This window comes from Halichoeres trimaculatus, unplaced genomic scaffold (genome assembly GCF_033239565.1).
Source record: "Halichoeres trimaculatus isolate MK-OKI-2021-1 unplaced genomic scaffold, fHalTri1.1 fHalTri1_scaffold_13, whole genome shotgun sequence".
Classification (NCBI taxonomy): domain Eukaryota; kingdom Metazoa; phylum Chordata; class Actinopteri; order Labriformes; family Labridae; genus Halichoeres; species Halichoeres trimaculatus.
In genome coordinates, this window is record NW_027437191.1 from 21,915,742 (window position 1) to 21,931,795 (window position 16,054).

A 16,054-nucleotide genomic window follows, 5' to 3' on the forward strand; every position below is an offset into this window, starting at 1 on the left:
GCATCACAGGCTGATGAAATCAAAGCTCACCTGTCCCTCAGGTGTCTCTCGATACCAGATGATCAGTGGTTAGTTTTCTGCAGTGTTACGTGCTGCGTAAACATCAACAAACTCTGCTTCTGACCAAAAGCATGTTCTCCTTTAGTGGACGATACGAGGAAATATGTCAGGATGTTTTCATGGCAGGATTGGTTTCTGGATTTGATCAGGCTGTTTTTTCATATTTTGACTATTTTGACCTCAACATTTTTAGCTCAAAATATTACTTATCCTGCATTTTGGACTATTTTATGCACCATTTATATGGCTTTCCTGCTCAATTTCATAACTTTTATCTAGTCTTGAGTCCCTCATTGTGTTTTTTTTGAGCTCTCACATTTTCAAATCATGATAAATCCGTTCATTTAAAGATGCCAGCTGGAAGAGTTGTTAAGTTTCTTCTAGTTGTATTGTGTCATTTTTTTGATAAGAATAACCTGCTGATCCTGTTCTTCTTCTTGTTGTGTGTCTCCTCAGCTCACAGCCTATGGAGGGAGAGTGGTCTACACTGTGTCCTATAACACAGATCAACAGGAACAGAGAGCCATCCGAGTCACCTCTGAGCCCGACCTGATCATTGAGGTGAGCTGCAGAAACTGAGCACAAGTGAAGCACTGCGGCACAGTTTATCCACACTGGGCTTTATTACACTCCTCTGTTCCATCTTTGAGAGATGTCTAAGAAGCAGTGGACATTGATAAGTCCTCAAACTCCTCAGAAAAAAAAAAAAACAACAACATCTTTTAGTGTGGGAGTAAACAGCCCCGGCTAGAGGAAAGCTGAACTATAGCTCATGTAGATGTGTGTAGGTTTATGTGTTTGTGTCCACAGCATTATTTATCTTTACCCACAAGTCACCGACTTTAGCACAAGTGAAAATCCCTAAACGAACTTACAAATAAAAGCTGCTAAACACACACATACACATGCACTCCTCTCTCTCTCTCTCTCTCTCTCTCACACACACACACACACACACACACACATAAGCAGCTCTAGCTTGCAGAGAATTGCTGACCTTGGCAATAAAAAATGCAGATGGAGATCCCCCCTCGTCCCCCCTCACCCTCCTCTGTGTCTTTATAATGAGCAGGTTGTGATATGATGTATGGCAGCAATAAGCGAAGCAGCAACACTATTAGTTAACTGTTTATACCTCCTATATCACTAAACAAAGCTGCCTGTGTGTGAGTGTGTGTCAAGGAGTGTGCAGTACACACAAACAGACACATAAGAAATAAAGTGTGTGTTCCAGAGCTGCGGAAAGGATCCACACACACAAATTTTCAGCAGAAAGTATTTCTGCGAGCTGAATTATTCTGTGCAGGTATCCTCAAGTCCTCAGGCGCTACCTGGAAAAAATAGAAAGTTTAATCCTGCAGGAATAAAACTTTAGATTAAATATAGATACACATAAAAAAACAGAGTGTATCAAAAGTTTAAACTTCTTTCCGTTTATTAATGAGACTTAATACTGAAACACTCCTGAAGAAAGAGATTTAAAAAAAAACAAGAAGGGAGAAAAATAAAGTAAAATAGAAGATTTGAAGAAAAATGGGAGGTTAAGAAACAAGGGAATGGAAAAACAAAAGATGACCAATAAGAAGAAGAAAACAAAAAAGGAAGAAAAGGGAGGATAGAATAATAGAAATGTTATAGAAAAGAAAAGGAAATAAACATTAAGGATGAAGGAAAATCAACAAGGTGGAGAAGGGAAACAAAGGAAGGTATAGGGAAAGAAAAGAGCAGATAGGAGTCAAGAGAAGAAAAAATAGTTAACAAGAAGAGAAGAAAAAGGAAGAGAGGGGTGATGGACAGAGAAAAGTGTGTGTGTGTGTTTGTGTGTGTGTGTGTTTGTGTGTGTGTGTCTTTTATTTAAAGACATGTCAGTGTGGTGGACAGACGGGGAGGAGAGGGGAGGAGGAGGAGGAGAGGAGGACAAGTGTCGGTCTGCTTGTCAACAAAAGCCTCTCCAGATGATGAGGATAATGAGTCGCCCACACACTGTCAGACGCCTTTTCTTCCTCCTCTCTCTTTCAGCGTGTGTCTCGTTGTATTTCAGCTGCGACACTGTTTGTTGTGTGATTGTGCGAAAACAGGAAGTAGTTTGTGTCTTTGTCGTAGCTCCGTGGGATCTGAGTAGACAATAATCTCCCTGTCTTTGTTTGTCTCTCGGGCTTTGTTTATTATTTTCTGCTCTTTGTCTTAAACCCACCCACTCTTTCAGTCTTCATCAGCCCAGCAGAGAACTGTTGGATTACGGAGCCTGCCAAGACAAACTCTCTAGTCTCTAATTGTGCTCAAGACTAAAAGATAAACACTAAGAAATCAAAGGCTTTCCACATCTTTCCATACACGTGTATGGAAGAGGTTGAAGGTGTGTTGATACCAAGACATTTTATTACCCTCATTCGAGGCAGAAATATGACATTAAAGAGGGGTATTGCATTTCTTTAAGGCATTATTCCAGTTCCCTTGTGACATGATTTACAGCACAAAAACCACTCTTTTTTTAAACACTGGTGTTTCAGAAAACCCCTATTTCAGCCTCTGTCTGAAACACTTTGATTGAGCTGCTGTCTCTTTAAGGCTTCCTGCACCACAGACCCCCTTTCACCTGATTGGCCAGCCATCTGGAAGTCTGTCATGGGTGGAGCTGCCTCTCCAACTTGTCATAAACCAGTTGGATCCTTATGCAATGACCTCATTATTTCAGCAAGTCTTGTATACAGTATACCCACAGATTCAGGGGTTCCACAACATAGCTGTTTGAAAATTTGCACACATTTCATCTGGTCATCCAGCATTGTTACTTTATGTCCATGTTTTGGAAAACATAATACCCCCTCTTCAAAGCATCAAAAATTTGCCTCTCTACTCATGCTGTTTACACCTTGAAATGCTGCTGTTGTTTACTGGTGTTAAAAAAAGTCACTTCTTGTCCTTACAAAAAAAACTCCCATTAATATCTCGTACAACAAGAGCTCTTCTTGGGCAATCAGCTGGTTGGTGCAAGGGCATCTAAATTCTATAGTCTTATGAGACAATGTCACCCACCAAAGCTTGAGGGCCTCAAAAGAGCATGGGAAGGCGATCCTGGAGGGGAGATAGTTGAAGATGTGTGGAAGGAAGTTGCATGCTCCTGGTATAAAACATCACGTGAGATACAAACTAGATTGATCACATACAAGGTCATTCACAGAAGTTATTGGACCCCCTCTAAGATGGCTAAACTAAAATTGAGGGAATCTGATGTGTGTTGGAGATGTGGAAATAATAGAGGTACACTCATACATATGTTATACGAATGCCAGAGGACACATATTTTATGGGAAAACTTAGTTCTACTCCTTAATAAAATATTCAGAACAAATTTGGTTCAGAGCCCTGCACTTTGTATACTGGGTATAATCACAGAAGGGATGGATTTATCGACCCAACAGATTATGTGGTGTAGACTAGCCCTTATCACAGGCTGTAGGATTATCCTAAGGCATTGGAAAACAAAAACTGTCATCCCATTTAATGAATGGCTGACAGAAATAATCAAAATAGCTAGTTATGAGCAATTAAGTTTTAAACTGAATAATAGACAATATGTATTTTCGAAAGTATGGGGCCCTTTTGTGAGCATGGTGCTAAATGGCTGAGGGAAAGTAGATGTTACAGTCACATATATGTGTTTGTATATGTTCATGTGTGTGTACGGTTAGGTATGTATGTGTATGTACGTGTATATGAACAGTGTGTGAATGACTAAGATGCTTCTATAATTTGGGGGACTCCTAAACCAAATATGATGGGATATTGTGAAGTAGAGATTATGAATGCCATTGCCAAGATGTGGACTGACAAGATGGGATGAACACTAATGGTACTTACCCTGTAAATGCTTGTCTTTTTTTTTTTTTTACTTTATTTATTGTATTTTATTATCTTTTTTGCTCTTTTCGTGTTCTCCTTTTTTACTGTCTGTGTTTTGTATTGTTGTTCAAAAACAATAAAAAGTGAGTTGCAAAAAAAAAAAAAAAAGTCACTTCTGACTGAAAAAAACAAATAAACAAAAAAGAGAGAAGCTGCAAGCCCTGTGATTGGTCCTCTAGGTAGCATCATATTTCCTGTATTTACAACATTTCAGGTCATACACTGCAATTCCTGCAATGTTTCCTCTCTATTCCTCTTTGTATGATCAACAGCAACGCCCATCAGCTACAATTCAAAGTAATGCACTCAGAGTTATTGTTTTTAAGCAAACTTAAAATATAGCAGGACTGGAAACAACCAATCTGTGGACATCATAGTGCCACCAAGTGTTTGGGTGGAGTGTTGCAGAGCTATAAACTGGGTTTAATGTGTTTTTATCAGTGTTAGTTGTATCAGACTCTTCAGAAAAGAGAAATGTAGGGATGTTAATGTTTTACTATTTAATCTCTGACTTTGATTTTAACACTAGAAGTCCCAGGGTTTTCTTACCCCTGCTGCCATGCCCAGAGAACAGCCAAAAGGCTGCTCAGTTAGAATGTACAACTGAACGGCCTTCAATTAGCCACCATTGTTTTGCAAATGCAGCCCTTACCTGACAGATTGGCAGTCCACAGATGTGATACATGATCAGGGGGGAGGGGTGTGCCTGAAAAGAGCCTGGAAGCTTCCAACATCTACTGAAACTTTTTGCATCGGGCTGATGGGAGTGTGAGGCAAGTGTAGCTGTAAATATCTCTGATATAATTAGAAAAAATATTTCTTCCATAGCCCGTATTAAAGTTCCCCTGTCCAAAACAGCTGTTGACTGTTTAGTTTAAGTTTACTATATTTATTTTGAAGTTTTTTTTTTTTTATAGCTATACTATCTCTATATTCTTCTTGATAGAACCTTGTTTATGTTTGTACAGCCTTTTGTGCGACTGTGAACACTGTAAGCTGCTACATAAACGAAACCTAAACTGAACTGACTGCCTCTGTCACAAGCTCCCGTCAGGTCCACTGTTTGCATGGCTGCTATTTTTTTTTTTTGACAATATATTTGCTTGTATAACTGTTGGTTCACATTTCACACACACACACACACACACACACACACACACACACACACACACACACACACACACACACACACACACACACACACACACACACTGGTGCCACCCAGAGATCTAACTTTAAAGACATGCATATTAAAAGAAAATGATCCAGTGTTTTTTTTAACTATAACAGAGAGTTGAGTCTCAACCATGCAAAGTTGACATGGGGTGCTTTGAGTAGCCTGGATAAAGTTTATCTTCATCTACCCATATTTGACATTTACTCCTGAGAAACACAGAAAATCCTGGTAAAAACAATAGAATAAGAAAAGAAATAGTTAGAAAGATGGGTGGAAAATGTAAAAGCAGGCCAACTGGATGTAAGGTGGAAGGGTGGGTGTGGCTGTGACCGATGGCTAAACTGGGGACCCGAGGTGGATAAAAAGCTCACTCACGGCCCATGATAGTATCTTTACTCAACCTGTGCATCAGCAATAAATCTCAGCAAGAAATGAAATTCATAAACTGTGTTGACCTCATACTGAGAAGGGAGGGGAAAATAACTTTCTGTCGTGATCACAAAAGTGGACTAATTATAGCTTGTTGAACATAAAATGAAATCATTAACATTTTATACTAGTTCTAAACCTCTACCTCTCTCTCATAACATTACAACACATTGGTTTATTCAGGTGAAGGCATAGCAACATCTTTCCCTTTTTCAGTAGTTCAGGAGACAGTAATTGCCTCATTTACAAAACAATGGTGATCCGATGGCTGTTCACACCTAAAGTAGAGATGTTGATTCCAGACTAATCCAGCCACTTGGCTGCCCCTTGGGCATGGAAGGTAGAAAAGCCAAATGGCTGGGCTGTGGGACTTCTAGTGTTAAAGTGTAATATATTTTATTTAGACCTCACAAACAGTGAAGGCTTATCTTCCAGAAACACAACAGAAACAATTTTCCCTGAGGTGACTTTGTCTTGTGTACTCATTTATTTTTATTTTCATCCACCTTAATCTCTGGATCCCTCAGCCCTGCTTCTCCTCTCCGTCTCCTTATCCCTCCCTCCATCTCCTCTCTTTCAATTACCTTATATTAAATGCTTTATTGGCACGCTAAGCTCTCCCTCTCTGCCTCTCTCTTTCTGCCTCCCTGCCCATCAGTAGTTGTCACTCTGTGTTAGCTGCTACATGCCATTGATCTGTTCTCAACAAGAGATAGTCTGATAGCAGGCCCAGCCTCAATTCACTTTGCATCCAGTCCATACAGAATGTCAATAGAAAGTGCAGCTCATTACCTAATGAGCCATCATTCACTCTCACCATCTCCTCATCTCCATCAGAAGGAAATCAGTGTCCTGTCTCAGAGTCCAGTCTCAGAGACCTGTCTCAGAGCCCTGCCTCTGGCTGTGTTTATGCTGGAGGGATATTCACTCACTCAAAGACAACTGAAAACTTCCTGTCTCCTTTCTCTGTTAGGGAGGCGGGATAAAGATCCTGGACAGACGCTTTGGCCAACCAGTGTACCCGTCCTCTCCGAGCACCAATCAGATTGTTCTCCTCCCAGAGAACTTTGTGTTTGCATCAAGTGCTCAGCCAATCACTCGGAGGGATTTCCTGTCTGTGTTGGCCAATGTGACGACAGTGATGGTGCGGGCGTCTTACAGCACAGAGCCTAGCGCCGTGTACAGGTAGAAACACATAAACACCTTTTATATACTTTAATAAAGGTAAAGGTATAATTTGATATTATAAAGCCAGATAAAGTTTACTCCACACAAAACAAACTTCCTCCCAGTGAGAGTGAGAGTTAGTATTTTTTAAGCAATGAAAGTCTCCTTCTAAACTTACCAAGTTTGAGGATCAACTCTCATCAGTTTAACAACAGGATTATTGTTACTATTTTTTATGAAACGTGCCCAGAGCTCAGGCTCTCAGGCAGCTCTTTTTTATAGCCTGTGTATAACCCTCCTTTAACCTCCTATATGCTAAACATAAAGTTGTCTGTTTTTATTGTCGACTGGAAGTAAAATCTGCCGGAGAGAATGAACTCAGGTCATAAAAGTTCTCTGACTAATCAGCCAAATAGCTCTGTTTATGAGAGTGAACAAGTTTGTTTGACTGTCAGCTGTACACACTACCACTCTGCTACACATTTTCTAATCTGTGTGTTTGCATGTGTGCCATGTGTAGACTCCACTCGTTCTCGATGCAGGTAGCTAATCCTGCTGCCAGAGGAGAAAGAAGAGCTTCAGCTGTTGAAATCTGCTCCTGTCCACCTGGATATGCAGGAACATCCTGTGAGGTAAATATAAACACACAAACACTAAAGCATGATGACACTGTGTTCCACCTAATGCAGAAATAACCAGGTGAAGTGCCGGCTTGTGCAGACTGTTCAATTTGTCTCTCTTCTTTAGCAGTGGAAATGTCCAGGTTAATGTGAGTGTTAACAGCTCAATAGACTGTTTCAAAGAATACTGCATAGTTAAGTGCTCTCATCAAGGCAGTTACTGCCAGCAAGTTTCAGTCACTGTAGAAAAATTACATCAATGAGTTGGATTAATTAACTGAGTAAAGCAACATGTTCATCTTTTAACCTTCTCTTGACTGACTTTTTTTCACACTTAAAGGTGCACATACACAAACATAAACACATTGATTTTTTAAAACTAAACATGCAAACAGACATTATAAAACACACAAACACTGTGAGCGAAACTAACACACGTAACCACACACACACTCAGAGCACAAATTAGTAGATCACAGGGTAATTACTCCACACTGAAGCAGCTTAAATACAGACAGCTCTGCAAGACCTGCTGTCTCTAAGTTGGAGTGTGTTTGCTTGTGTGTGTTTCAGACTTGTATTCCTGGATTCAGGAGAGTCAACAGGGTTCTGTATAATGGAGTGTGTGAGGCCTGTCTTTGCCATGGACATGCGACACAGTGCCATGAAGTCACAGGACACTGCCTGGTAAGATCAGAAACGTGTGTTTTTATGTAGGATCATTTAGCTTTGGACTTTCCTAGAAATAAACAATAAAATAAAAACAGCCTCTTTATGAGAAGGACAAAAAATCAGACTGCATGAGGAGGAAATGTAACGTGCCTTTAGAAAAAACACCTTTGATATTTACAAAGTGTCAGGAGAGAAATGGAAAACTAATTTAGTTCCAGTTTGTTATTTTAAGTCAGTGCTTGTATTGTACACATAATTCACTGCTGTTTGTCTGCTAACTCATAAAGCTGTCAGCTCATACATCATCATTAAGGAGTAATAGGAAGTCACCTGACATTATGAGTAAATGAGGCAGCGGTGCCGCTCGTGTTTTAAACAAATGACCCACCCACATTTATTGTGTTGATTTTTTTAAGATGATCAATTGAGACATTTAAACCAGCACATGGGGAGTCATGTCATGGTCTATTTATTGATGTGTGTCCACCTTATTAACTCTATATAATGTGAATGTGGTGTTTGTGTTGTCTTTAATGGACTAGTGAATAAGGGATGTTCTGGTGGGACTTGTTGCTGAGTCAATTCAAATGAAATTTTGATTTCAAGTGGTTAGTATTAAAGAAAAAACTCAGAAAACAACCAAAAATTAGTCCCAATTATTTAAGACAGCTTGCAGAGCTAGTATCCCTGGCTTTTGATCTTTCTTGCTGAGCATTCACATTCCTATTATGGCAACTCGTTAACTGTCTACACACAGCATAATCTCAATTTTAAAGATCAAACACTGCTAAGATACCACTGAAACTTAACAGGCTGTAAAAAAAAAAAAAAAAAAAAAAAGCAGCAACTACCTTTTAAGGGTACTAAACCCCATTGGTAACAATAGTTGCGGCACGTTTTTTTTTGACTGGGGGTTGCCTGGTTGGGTGGAGCAGGACAACTTAAAGAGACAGCATCTAAAATAAAGTGCTCAAAAAACATAGGCTAAAATAAGGGTTTTCTAAAACACCAGTGTGAAAAAATGGGGATTTTTTTTTTTAAATCAAAGGGACAAAATAAAGCCTAAAATCCTCTCTTTAATGGCATTTAAATGCATTTCATAGAAGCATAAAAAAGTCACTAACCCTAACTCTAACCCTTAAATGAGGAACTTTTGCCTTCATTTTGATGTCCCCTGTTCACCAAATGGTTCCTCATGCCACTTTTTGTCTGGTGTGTAAGAAAGTTTTGAACAGTAAAAACAACAACATCAACAAAAAAACAAAATTGCAGTCATACTATGTATCACTTGTTTTGAATCATTTTTTCTAAAATTTTGAAAAAAACTATTGATTTGTTTGACAGCTACCCTTCAGCAACAGCTATATGTCTTAAAAACAAACTTGAAGTCAAAGTCAGTCTTTATGTTGAGCATCTAGTTTGCTTTAGTAGCCCTTATAGAAGTTTCTTTATTCATCTTAGTCTGTTTCAACTAAAACTCCTCCCAGGAGCTCCAGGGAACCACATGATGTGGGGAAAAACACATTGATTTATACGAGGGTTTGTAAAATTTAAGGAGTCAATGGCTCATTACCATGTTTTAAAACCAAGCGGAGAAAAACACCCTGTCCTCACACACACACACAAACACACACACACACACACACACACACACACACACACACACACACACACACACACACACACACACACATACACACACACACACACACACACACACACACACACACACACACACACACACACACACACACACACACACACACACACACACACACTCACACACACACATCGAGGGAGCTCTGGGTTTTGTATTATCATGTTATTCTTCATTATAGATGAGGAGGATTCTGGGATATGTCAGAGAGAGAAACACACTCAGAAACAAACATCCATACCATCTCTCTGACACACAAAAACCCAATCTTATTTCCAGCAAGGGAGACAACTTGACATCACTTCACTCACACACATTCACACACACACAGGCATCTGTAAAAAGTGACACATAGACAGACTGACACACACACATCATCCCTGAGGACACTATGTGTGTGTTTTCCTGCAACATCCAAATGACTGAATGAAGCAGGAGGGCTATGGGTCAATCCAGTGAGTGTGTGTTTGTGTGACATGTGTCATGTGAGAAACGGATACATACAAACACACATGTTAAAACCTTCCTCCTGTTGTTGTTGTTACTGGAATGATAAAAACAGAGAAATAAAGATGATTTCCTCCAGTGGGGGAAAAATAATTTAATTCCTTTCCACAACGATCCATGTAACGCTCAACTGGTTTGTTAAAAAGAAATTCCAATTTTAATTCAGCATCTACCAGTTAAATAATTTGCCCTAAGTGTTTTTTTTTTCATAGGATTAAATAATTTAGTCTTGATTTATTGTTTTGTCATGGAAGTTTGTCACAGAGAGGACAAATTGAAACAAGATAACAAGTGATCTCCAGTCATCTTACTTGTTTCAATCCTGACGTTCAAAATTCTGACATTTATTGTCTCATCTATGTCCATCTGCAACCAATCCCTGAGATTAAAATCTTAGGAGACCACCCACATAACATAAAGACACATCAGGTTCATTTTCACATGACAAATCTTGGATTACACTCACTAAATGACTCTGTAAGCGCAATCGACCAAGGCGAGGCAAGTTTATTTATATAGCACATTTCAGCAAGGCAATTCAATGTGCTTTTCAGACAGAGCATATTGAAAGAAAGCAATTAAAATTCAATAAAAAAGCTGACCAAAAATAAGATACAATAAAATAAAATGAGGTTAAATGAAAAAAAAAGTTAAAACAGAAGAGATTCTTCTTCTTCTTTTTTTTTTTTTTTGAAAAAAAGAAAAGATATTAAAATGAAAAAAAAAAAAAATTCTCTAATATTCTCTAATGCTGCTTCTCCATGTCTGGACCACTCACTTATTATTTGGGTCTACGATTCCACTACATGATATCTCACAAGAGCTTGTGTGATCAAATGTGACTTCAGGAAATAAACAAATACTGAGGTGCAATGATGTCATTAGCCATTTGTCCTGGCGTTTCCTGTTATGCAGCAACAGGAGTTGTAAAATTGTCTGATTGTTACCACACACATGGATTATTTTGGCATTTCAATGAGCGTACAATCAGGTTACAGCCTGTGGATCACAAGGGGGAGCCTAAATCTGGCTGAAAATGATCTGGTGTGGCCAGCCCAGGCTGTATGAACCTTCAGGTTTCTGCCTGTTAGGAAATGTCTTGCTAAAAGATGCAAAGTGCTCTTCTCATGACCGTATGAGTCTTTTCCTGTAAGATGGGACTGGATTTTGTCCTGTCTTCATACTCGGTCAATGTGTACAGAGTAGACCTGCTCTGTTTGAGCATCTTGAGATAACACTGGTTGTAGATTGGGGATGTACAAACAAAGACTGAACCATGTTTCCGACACATGCACGGGTGGTTTTAGCTTTGGACACTGGAAAGGAGAAACAGAATTAGGATCAGAAAAATACTTTATTTACCCAGGGGGGATATTTAGTGAGGAACTTGATTACATGCTGTGAAACTGCTGAAAAACTCAGGCCACAGCTTAAATAAAGATAATAGAAAGATAAGGAATGAAAGTTTAAAAAATGTAGTAATTGAGAAGTTCAGAATGAATAGGAGCAGTGGTACAGTTGGTTGGTGCATGCGCACTGATCTGAAATCTAAAAATATCTGAAGGGTTTTTGCAGTGAGATGATATCCAAAAACTGTCTATTCAACTGTTAGTGTAAATTGTTCATTGCTTTTGACCTTAAACATGTCTTTACACCAGGACTGCTACCATCACACCACAGGCCCTCACTGTGACACCTGCCTACCTGGTTTCTTTGGCAACGCTACTCGTGGATCTCCCACCGACTGCCAGCAGTGCACCTGCCCGCTCAGTCTTCCAAGCAACAAGTAGGTTCACCATTTATTGAAGCCAAGCTTTCTCATCTTGACCTCTGAGTATATTTTTTTTCCTTTAAGATATAATTACATTTGAGTGAAAGCAAATGTAATGACATACCTGAAAATGTCTTCACCACAGGTAGAAAAACATCAATATAACTGGAGGAACATCATCCCAGTGGGGGTAAAAGTCACTGTGGACACAATTAACATAACCGTGCTTTAAAAACTCGATATAGTCACAAATTGAAACCTCCTACCAATCATTAAGGCATGTAAACCCTTTTATCAAACCATTCCTCTTACGCAGGACACCACACATGCTGTGCCAAGCTCATACTCTCCAATTATGTCTTATCAAGTTACAGCAAGTATCAGCAGGAAACAGACTTTAAAGAAAGCAGCAAACTCATTCCTCACATTGTCACGCACAAGCCTTTTTACATTGATCAGATTTGATGGAGATCTTTAAGAAAAACACAAAAGAGTTTGCTATTCTTACCAGTTAATTAAAAATGTATTGATCCATCTCTGTGAGGCTGTGGAATTCACAATGTGTTGTTTGTCAAAGCAGCAACCAAGTGTGGACAGGGTTTAACGAAGCTAACACAGGTGTGACAGACTGTAGCCAGATAACACTTGCCTTTAAACAGGAAAATAATCAGACAGGCAACAGGAAATGTGTCTCCTTTCGAGTTTCAACTCTCATCTGTCATGAGAACAAAAATACCAGCTATTTTTGTTGCATGTAAAACTCTCCAAATTGCTACAAGAAATAATCTCCTGTGATATTGTCCTCTTAATCATAAACAGAAAAAATAAATATTTGTCTTCAAATTTAGTTAATCCACTGCTTAACACCAATTTATAGCTGTAATACTGATGTAGACAGGTTCTAAGTTCAGCTGGTTAAAGGACAAAAATCCTTACTAAGCTTAACTAATAACTATAATTAGCCTAACTAATCCTTATTACTATCCTTACTAAGCATGATGCTAACAGTATTCATGAGAAAATCACATAGAAAATGGCAAAGCTAGAAGAGTTAGAATTTTACTGTTTTACCCAAAACTATGTTAAAACATGGTAACAAAACGTCTGAATTTATAATAACTGTAAGAGATGTGCATACGTCTATGGAATTAAGAAGAGTTTAGAGGAAAGTTATGACAGACGTCACTTTGGCTAGCAGAGTACAAGTTGAGCTGGGGCCTGCCCTGTTTTCAAAAGGACCATTAGTTAGGAGACCCCTTAATCAGAAAATCAAAAGGCCTGTGGGTCAGAAAAATCAGAAGGGCTGTTAGTCAGAGGGTCTATTATTCAGAAAATCAAGATGCCCATTACGCAGGTGGCCTGTTAGCCAGAAATCTAGTTTGGAATTTGGACTTGGTTGATATTCTTTATTCCTATTATAATCTTGATTTATGAATCATGTTTCAAATTAAGTCAATTCTGTCAATGTCCATTGCTACGACTCAGAGTTGTTTCTACTTAGATTTGATCACTTTTTTCTTTGATCATTCATATCTGTACCAGAGCCATCTTAACAGCATCATGGACCCTTAGTCAAATCAGTAAATTAAGGCCCCTTGCATGCCATCTTTTGTCAACAACCAAAATATAACAAAAACATTTTTGGTCGATCTGCAGGGTCCCCTAAACGAATGGGGGCGGGCAGGACCCGGGCAACTGCCCACAATGCTTGTGCGTTAAGATGGCTTTGATCTGCATGAATTTTATATGATGCAAATTCTGCAAAGTTCTGGTCCAAATAAGGATGAAGAATATCAACTAAATCCAGACTATTTTCTGACTAATGGGCCATCTGATTTTCTGACAGTAAGGTGGGCTTCTTTAAGCTACGGCTCGTTAGCATTTTGGCATCACAAACATCAAGATAAACAAAATACACATCATAGTATGAATGCTGAAGGCTAATGTTAACTAGTTTAAAAGCTACATTTAATGTGAAAAATGTTGAGCTAATGTTTGTTTGGATAGAAATGGTGTTCCTCTCAGTATATATTTTACCAATAAACCCCCAGTCATGTCAGCAAAGTTCTGATGAAGTGAGGAAATAAGGAAACACCCCATCGTTTGACCAAAGTAGCAACAATTTGGAGCCCTGGTTTACACATTTTTAAAGATATGTTACTCCAAATGACCAAAGGGTGACACAGACATTCACACACACACCCTCACACGCACACACACACTCACACACACAGGCAGCAGCAGCTGAGAATCTTGATGCAGTCATGACGCGTCATGTTGAAAACTCTGGGAGCTAAAGAAAGAAACGACTCTCTCCCTCTGTCCCCCTCTTTACTCCTCACTTCTCCCTGCTTCCCCCTCAGCCTGCAGTAATAATAGCTTGAAGGTGCCAGCTCTTTCTGCCCCTTAAAATAGCCGTCGTGTCTCTTAGGTTCACTGAAGCCAATCACTCAAATAGCCAGCCAGTCACTCACTCTGCTCTGTTAGAAGAAAGAGCTCAGATCAGGAACATCTGATAAAGAGAAATCTGTGTTAGTTCTATAAAGGTAAACTTTACATCAACTGTTACAGCCAAAGTTCTCCACTCAGTATTACATCATGTATCTGGGGATACATAACAACAGAAAAAGAAAGTCTTAATGACTTTAGATCATCATGATTGCCTGTTTGTAAACCACTGCCAATCTGGATCTGATAAAGATTTAAGATCAAAACTGTTCTATTATTAGAGAGACTCCTCTGGATGGTTGTTATGTCTTGGCAGAGACACTTTCCAAAAGTGCTCTGGCCGTGTCTGAGTCTGGAATGAAACCTTTTCTTCGCATTTCACATCATGTAGTTTTAAGCTGAGTGGCCAGAAATGAGTTGATGTATGAGGAAATATCAAAGAACCATAATTAAACTAAGCAGGCTATATCAAAACTTTTTTGATGGAATGAGTTACTCCAACTTTAATCTGGCTTCACTCCAACTGTAGAGACCTTTCAGGTCATTAATCCTATGCCATAGTGTGTTGAAAGATTTGACAGTATACATTTTTTACTCTGCAGTTATTATCTCTTACTAAGACCAAACCATTTTTTACTGTTTTTTCAGTGAACAGGTTTTCACTGTTACAAATATTATATTTGCTGAACCAACGGGCTTAGATGTGGAACAAATCAGAGCAGTGTACTTGTGACAAAGATGGTTTTTTTTTCTTTTTTCTTTTTTTTTTTTAAATCAAATGCTGTCAGAAACAATTTCCTTTATTTATTCACAGAAGCCTGTGGTGTAAATGAATGAATACATCTTTGAGTTTTGACATCACCTGCTTTTCTAATTAGAAATAACAATTAATGATAAAGATTATTTGTTCCTTGGAACTGTTACTCAAACACATATTGCTGTAGAGGTCTGGAGTTTGTACCAGATATTTGGCTGAAGCAACAGCCTAGCAATCCTTTATGCAGTATGCATGCCACGGTCAGGCATTCTAATTGTGTAAACTTGTTAAACATCATTTCTAACCTTGTCTGTCTGGTATTTGTGAATGGCTCAGCTGGGGCCAGGTCAGCCTGAAAACTGACCCAAAAAGAAAAGAAGCAGTCAAAGATTCATTTGGTTTTCTGACATTGTTCAAAGTTGAGATTATAATTTGAACTATGATAAAGCATTGTCTTATCCACAGTAGCTGTGTTTGCTAACCCTCTCTCCAAACACTAAGACAAATGAAAAAGTCATCCTTTTTTTCACCACTGACTGTTCATTTATGTGGTGTATCTGATAACATAAGCACCACTGGGCAACATCATACATCAAAACATCACAAATCGCACAAATGTTCAAAATGTTCAGTATATATATATATATATATATATATATATATATATATATATATATATATATATATATATATATATATATATATATATATATATATATATATATATATATATACCATTTTACAGTTTTGCCATTGCCATTGGTAGCTGTTGTGCAGCCAAAGTCTGCACAGTAGAGACTGTGAGGGACTCTTGAAGAATCTGAGTGGAGCTGGGTAACAAAAAAAATGATTGCTTTTTCTTTCGAGAGTCTAATCTCTTGTTGGT

At 38.6% G+C, this 16,054-nt stretch overlaps 1 protein-coding gene across 1 annotated transcript in view; it reads left to right on the plus strand.

Annotated features, from left to right (window-relative positions):
• Positions 1–16,054, plus strand: part of lama2 (laminin, alpha 2) — a 248,340-nt gene that overhangs the window by 114,216 nt on the left and 118,070 nt on the right. The window contains exons 15-19 of the mRNA XM_074684978.1: positions 517–621; positions 6,543–6,754; positions 7,257–7,368; positions 7,930–8,043; positions 11,851–11,978. Coding sequence (XP_074541079.1) covers positions 517–621; positions 6,543–6,754; positions 7,257–7,368; positions 7,930–8,043; positions 11,851–11,978 — 671 coding nt within the window. The remainder of the gene's footprint in view (positions 1–516; positions 622–6,542; positions 6,755–7,256; positions 7,369–7,929; positions 8,044–11,850; positions 11,979–16,054) is intronic.